This window comes from Amblyomma americanum, chromosome 8, assembly GCF_052857255.1.
Source record: "Amblyomma americanum isolate KBUSLIRL-KWMA chromosome 8, ASM5285725v1, whole genome shotgun sequence".
Lineage (NCBI taxonomy): Eukaryota > Metazoa > Arthropoda > Arachnida > Ixodida > Ixodidae > Amblyomma > Amblyomma americanum.
In genome coordinates, this window is record NC_135504.1 from 81,169,737 (window position 1) to 81,177,424 (window position 7,688).

At 43.6% G+C, this 7,688-nt stretch overlaps 1 protein-coding gene across 1 annotated transcript; it reads right to left on the minus strand.

Moving 5' to 3' along the window:
• Nucleotides 1–4,822: 4,822 nt before the first annotated feature.
• LOC144100477 (uncharacterized) lies at nt 4,823–7,484 on the minus strand. The gene has a single exon (XM_077633422.1). It carries the CDS (start codon nt 7,432–7,434, stop codon nt 5,938–5,940), a length of 1,497 nt encoding a protein of 498 aa, XP_077489548.1. The 5' UTR covers nt 7,435–7,484; the 3' UTR covers nt 4,823–5,937.
• Nucleotides 7,485–7,688: the final 204 nt, after the last annotated feature.

The window sequence follows — 7,688 nt, forward strand, 5'->3', positions numbered from 1 at the left end:
TTTGCAGCAACCATTACAGAGAAGCAGCCTAATAGTATAAAAGAAGTTGTAAAAGTCCTTACAGATCTGGTAGTAAGGCTTGATATGTTTGCCAAAGAAATGAAGAGCGATGTAGCAAAAGTGACGAGTTCAAATGCCGAGATGAGAAAGGAACTTGCCGACGCCTGTGAATCCATGAACCATATAAACAGTGTATTTGAGAATTTCAGAAAGAATGTTGAAGGCTTCCGTCAAGAGCTTGAAGAGGTGAAGAGTCAGAACGCCAGTAGCAAAATAGAAACTGAACGGCTAAGCGAAGAATTCAGAGAAGCCAGGAAGGAGATTGTGGAACTAAAGCAGTATAGCAGGAGCATGAACGTTGAAATTCGGGGGCTACCTATGGTTAAAGACGAAGACCTGCGGAAGGCGGTTGGGGACATTGCGCTCAACCTTGGTGCCTCTGTCTCGGAGGGTGACATCGATGTGGTTCACCGTGTGCGGTCGAAAGATAAGGGTAAACCTAACGTTATTGTGAAGTTTTGTACTAAGACTGCCCGAAATAGATTGATTGCTGCTGCTAGGAAGAAAAGGATCAATTCCGGGGATCTGGGATTCGAGGGCGAGGAGCCAGTGTATATTAATGAGCATCTCTGTGTGGAAACTAAACGTCTACTCACCAAAGCCCGTCAACTCAAGAAAGACAAAGGCTGGAAGTTCATTTGGGTGGAACAAGGGAAAATCTTGATGAGGAAAGTGGAAAAGTCGTCTGTCCTACACATTGCGTCAGAGGACGACTTAGGGAGAGTAGACTGACCGAATCAAGGGTAGCATCTTGTTTTGTGTTCTTTCTTTTTTTTAAGGCAGAAAATTCCGTACACTATTTCTCAAATAGACCAACTGATAGAAAACGGGGACACATTCTCAATTCTACACTATAATGTTCGAAGCCTACGTAAAAACCTCAATGAATTGACTGGATATATTTCTCGCCATAAGTCTACTTTCGATTTAATTGCTTTAAGTGAAACTTGGTTGAGGAAAAATGAGACCATTTCAATCCCCGGCTATAAATTATTGTCACTCCCACGGGAGTCGCATGCAAGAGGAGGTGGTGTAGCCTTATTCATTAAACAAAACATTGCATTTCGGGCCCTTTTTACAGCATCTGTTAGCGACGATTGTATAGAAGCACTCTTTATCAAACTGGCAAATGGCATAATAGTTGGAGGGGTGTACCGCCCCCCAAGTTCATCACTGAGGTCTTTCACTGAAAGGTTTGAAACATCCCTCACTTCGTTATCGCGTGGGCCTAACGGTAGGATTATTATTGTTGGTGACTTTAACATTGATGCCACATCAGACACACAAAATGATTACACATTGTTGCTGGAATCCTTCAACTTACATAATCTAATAGCTGAACCTACCCGGATTACCACCACCACAAGTACACTGATGGACCATGTCCTTTGTAGCAGGGATGACATTGTTTGTGCTGGTGTGTGCTCTGTTCCAATTTCCGACCATTTGCCAATATTTGCTGCCCTGAAAAATAAGGCTCCAGAGGGTGTGAAGCATATTCACACTAAACATCAAAAAAAAATAAATCATGGCTTACTTCGCAATTCCCGGAAGAGGCATATAGTGATCATAGGGGACTTTAATATCGATCTTAACTCTAATAACCCTGCTGAAGTTCAACTTCTTGAAATTATGCTTCAAAATGGTTGTGAGAACGTCATTGAACAGCCTACGAGAGTCACATCGAATACAAGTACGCTGATCGACTTATGTTTTTCAGATTTTTCTAAGTCTGCTAGTTGCTCCGGTGTACTTTGATCAGGATTGAGCGATCATCTACCAATTTTTGTAGCATTACCGATCGCCACGCGTACACAGTGCACAAATAATACTATCCGTATCATCAATGACGGCGGTAAAAAAGACCTTTCATTCACTTGTTGAAAACTTGAACTGGGCGAACATATATAAGGAACCCGATCCATCTGTATCCTACGATATTTTTATGTCCGAATTACAAATTTGTTACGAAGCTGCTTTCCCACTCACAACAATTGTTCGGCACAAGAAAGCAAGAAAAGAATGCATTACGAATGACCTTTTCAAGCGCATAAAACACAAGGATAAGACATTCCTCAAACTAATGATATAGTATTATATGCAGACGATACGAATGTATTCTTCTCTGGAACAAATCCTAAAGAACTTGAAAACACTGCTAACACGTGGCTATTAAATCTTAGTGTATGGCTAAACTTAAATAGTCTTGAACTCAACGAGAAAAAAATTAAATTTATGCTTTTTTGTGCAAAAAACAAGCCAATTGATTACGATTTTAAGCTTCGTTACGGCTCTTGCTACCTTGAGCGTGTCAGCTCCCATTCCTTTCTAGGAGTTAAATTCCATCACAGCCTAGGCTGGAGCGACCACATAGACCACACCCGTGTCAAGATTGCGAGAGCTATTGGTATGCTTTCCCGGCTTCGAGATCGTATACCTTGCTCGCTGAAAAGACAGTTTTATTTCTCTCTTATCAATTCTCGCATCAGTTATTGTCTTCTTATCTGGGGTACTTGTAACAAAACTGACTTAGAAAAAATATCAGCCCTGCAGTCGCGTGCAGCTCGGTTTCTTTTACCTGCAGGAAACAACACAAATAGTTGCTCGGCAAATACACAGTCTCGAATGATCCCTGTGAAAACCATGTATGAACTCAAAATATGTGTGTTTATTTATAACGAAATAAAATCAAATTACATTAATTTTTTTAACACGTACCAAAATAGATCTACTGGTTACAGCTTGCGTCAGACTTCTGTTGTGGTAAATAGGCCTCGTACTAACTACGGAACACAATCAATTGAGCACCAAATCCTGTTGATGTGTAATTCTCATCCGTTTGTAATAGATGCAGCTAAAAATAGTTCCACGCCCAGGGGTTTTAAACGCTTCTGTTCGTCTTTCTTTTTGTTTAACGTTGTGTCCTAGACGACCAAATGCTTACTTCTGGTTTCATTTCATTTCATTTCATTTCATTTTAATACCTTAAAGACCCACTGGGGGTATTACATAAGGGGTGGGTACATACAGTCAAATGAACAAGTGTTATGTTGAAAAATGGTTGGTAACAGCTTCGGCGAATGTGGATGGGCATGAGATGGTAGCGATGTCATTGGAGAGGTCGTTCCAGTCTACAGAAACACGGTGAAAAAAAGAAGCGGCACAGGTAACAGTACGGGCACGGGGGCGAAACACTTGGAAAGGATGACGAATGTGGTGGGATATGCCGGCTGGCGGGGCAATGTAGGGAGCGCAGCGCAGCGAACTATGGAAAAATTTATGGTATAGGCAGAGGCTAGAAATACGACGACGAAGTGAAAGGGGCGCTAAACTGGATTCCGCTTTTAAAGATGTTACACTGATATCGTACGAATAGGAGGAATGAATGAATCTGGCTGCTCTGTTTTGAAGTGACTCGAGCGCATTGATAAGGTAAACTTGATGAGGGTTCCAAACTGGCGATGCGTAATCTAACTTTGACCTGACAAGAGTTTTATATGCTAGTAATTTTACCTGTTGTGGGGCGTGGCGAAGATGACGTCGTAAGAATCCGAGAGTTTTATTAGCCGAGGAAATGACGTTAGTAACGTGTGTAGCCCATGATAAGTTGTTACACAGTGTGACGCCTAGGTATTTGTATGATGAAACGGACTGCAGGTGAACGTTAGCGACTACATATGGGAAATCAAGCGGGTTACGGCGGCGGTGGAAGGACAAACGTTTACATTTATGAGGGTTCAGTTCCATTAGCCAACGGTCGCACCATTCCTGTATGCGGTTTAGGTCATCTTGAAGGTATGTTGGGTCGGAGGCGTTAGTAACTGTGCGATAAACGACGCAGTCGTCCGCAAACATGCGAATATTAGAGCACACATTGGTCGGTAAGTCATTAATATAAATTAGGAATAGAAGCGGGCCTAGTACAGAACCTTGAGGGAAGCCTGATGTTACTGGTAGCGGATTGGAATTTTGATTGTTAACAACGACAAACTGTGAGCGATTAGTCAGGAATTCTTCTATCCATTTTACTATGTCGGGGGGCAAGTTCAAACGGGAAAGCTTTAGGATTAAGCGTTTATGAGGTACCTTGTCAAATGCTTTTGCAAAATCCAGGAAAATGGCGTCGGTCTGTAGGTTAGAATCGAGATTAGCATGTAAATCATGAATGAATAGGGCTAGCTGCGTTTCACAAGAAAAACCTTTCCGAAAACCGTGTTGAGACGAATGGAAAAAATTGTTCGAGTCGAGGAAGTTTATAATATGAGTATAGATGACGTGTTCCATTAGTTTGCAGGGCACACTAGTAAGGGAAATGGGTCGGTAACTTAACGGCGAATCTTTGTTACCTGATTTGTAGACTGGAACGACCTTTCCAGTTTTCCAATCGTCCGGTAGTTGTCCTGTTGAGAGTGACTGGGTAAAAAGTAAGCATAAGAACTCGGCACAAATATCATTAGTGTTCTTTAGAAGTTTCGAGTTAATATTGTCTACACCAGATGAAGATGAGATTTCCATGTTTCTAATTAAGGACGCAATACCCAGTGAGGAAAATGCGACTACCGGCATAGCATGCTCAAAGAGTAAATTAGATGTATGAAGTTGCGTATCGGTTTCATTAGTAAAGACGGATGAGAACGCTGCGTTGAATAAAGTAGCGCACTCAGAGTCGGTCATAGCCATGCCTGATTCGTCTTTGAGGGTAATCGTGTGTTCATGATGAGGATTAACGGCTTGCCAGAACTTCCTGGGGTTATCGCTGAGCATATTAGGAAGGTCTTGATGAAAAAAGTTGTGCTTGGCGTTATGGATAGCAGATTGATACGATTTTTCCGCAGCGCGGTACTTAGCCCATGCGCTTTGCGCTCCATGGGCTCTTGCTGAGCGGAACAGGCGTTTCTTTTTATTTTCCAACCTTTTAAGACTTTTAGTAAACCATGGTTTGTGTGGATTAGCGTGGAAAGTTATTTGGGGAATGAATTCATTGACTAGGGCATCAAGTTTATTCTTAAATGCTAGCCAGTTCTCATGAATACTTCGTGAATGAAAACTTGAGGAAAAACTTACGAAAAACGTTGTCAGTTCGGCATTCATTATATCATAATTACCTTTGTTGTAAAGGCGGATTGTTTTATTGTATTTTGGGCGCCTAATTGCTTTAAGGTCGATGTTGACATGCATAGTTTTGTGATCACTAATCTCAAGGAGGTACGTAATGGGCTGAACGCTATCTGGGCAATTAGTCAGTAATAGGTCTAAAATGTTCGCACAGTTTTGTGTTACGCGCGTAGGTTTGGATATTACTTGAGTAAGGTTAAAATTGTAGCAGAAATCTAGAAATTCCCTTGCTTCGCCATTATTAGTTGTCGGTGCGGGCTGGTGCTGCCAATCAATATTAGGAAAATTAAAGTCGCCAAAGAGGAAGATGTGTGCGTTAGGGTGCTTCGTGATAAGTTTACTTTCGGAATTATTAAGCTGACAGGAAAAATCACGAGAGTTATGTGGAGCCCTATAACAGACACCGAGTAAAATCGTGTGTGGTACAGCGTGGCAGTGGAGCCATAAGATTTCCAGGTCGGACGAGTCATCAATTATCGACATTGATAACTGCTGGCTCACCGCTATCAGTACTCCCCCTCCTCGTGAGTCCTGGCGGTCTTTCCGAAAGACTTGGAAGTCTGGCAAGTCAGTGAGTACTTCGCTATCTGCGATGGCACTGTTCAACCAGGTTTCGGTTAGTATCAGTAGATTGCTGCTAGATGACAAGACAATATTGGAAATAAGTTCGCGCTTGGAAAGGAAACTACGTATGTTGGTGAACACAGCGGACAGGGGAATATTTTTGAGGCGGGTTTTTAGTTGTTTGCGAAGAGATGATTGCTAATCTGATTGTGGTGTAGCAATTGTTATTTCTTTCACAGTTTGCGAGATCTCATCAAAAATGTAGCGCCTGGGACCGATATGCAAGGTTTTGTAGCGTAGGGCAAATTTGTCGGAATTAGCTTTAGCAAAGGTGACTAGCTGCTTGCGGGCGCTACGAACTCTGTGGGAGAAGTCTTCGCCGACACTGAATTTCGTTCCTTTAAATTTGCGGCCGTTAGAGAGTATTGTGTCTTTTATTTTGTACGAATTAAATTTGACTATTATTGGTCGAGAGCGGTTGGGTTCATGGCGGCCGAGTCGGTGGGCACGTTCTACTTCCTCAGGATGAATGGTTAAGCTCAAGTGTTGAGCGCAGTGACGAATGACCTCTCCCTCAGAGTCTGCAAACGTTTCGGAGGGGTTAGAATCCGGAATTCCATAAAATATGAGGTTGTTACGGCGAGATCTATTTTCACTATCGTCAATGCGGGTCTCAAGGGTTTCAATCTGACGAGATAGCCGAGTATTTTCAGATTTTATAATTTCTAACTCAGATTTTATGGCTGTCATGGCTTCCAAATGTGTCTCAAGATCGGTCATGCGCTTACTTAAACCAGCTATAGCACCGTCAGTGGATATAAGCTGGTTTTTGAGACCTTGCACTTCGGAGATTAGTTGAGTTTGACCGGCGGATAACTTTTTTAGTTCTGCGAATACAGCCTCGAGATTGTTAGGTCCTGGGTTAGTTTCAATATCGCCTGCCAAGATCAGCAAGCAGCGAACAACATGCGCGCATTCAAGCACAAGAAAAATGCAGCATTGCGGGCTCGGCAGCTGCACTAGGAAATAATTGCTACTTCTTTTAGCATACAAGGAATGCGGATAACTAACCTGCATGATGTAGACAAACGGATTAGTGGTGTGCACGCTTGCACAGCCACCGAGCCCACAAAGCGGCGAAGGCGGTCGATCGCTGCTTATATATCCCGTGGCTGATGTTGCTGGTGATGAGGCTTTCCAGGATGGGCCGGGGAAATGGTATCCAGGGGGAGGCGCTGCCGGGCATGATGAAGTGATGACGTCGGGTTGGGGCCATGCGAAGATGCGATCGTCACTGCAGTAAACTGCAGTGGATGACGTGCTTGCTGGGGGAAGGGCCAACAACGCCGGAAGCAGGGCATTAGCGACGAAGGCGAACACCTGCATGATGTAGACAAACGGATTAGTGGTGTGCACGCTTGCACAGCCACCGAGCCCACAAAGCGGCGAAGGCGGTCGATCGCTGCTTATATATCCCGTGGCTGATGTTGCTGGTGATGAGGCTTTCCAGGATGGGCCGGGGAAATGGTATCCAGGGGGAGGCGCTGCCGGGCATGATGAAGTGATGACGTCGGGTTGGGGCCATGCGAAGATGCGATCGTCACTGCAGTAAACTGCAGTGGATGACGTGCTTGCTGGGGGAAGGGCCAACAACGCCGGAAGCAGGGCATTAGCGACGAAGGCGAACACCTGCATGATGTAGACAAACGGATTAGTGGTGTGCACGCTTGCACAGCCACCGAGCCCACCTTATGTCGGTTCGAACAACCCTAATGTATTGCCTTTCTGTATTATTTTTGTATGATTTAGTGTGTATTATTATTTTATTATCTGTATATATTTACAAGAACTGTTTATGATGCGTCTGTTGTGTAAGTGATGGCAAGGACAACCTTTTTTTGTTGTGTAATGCAATACCGCTCCTGCTGCTGTACCCAAGCGAGGACAAG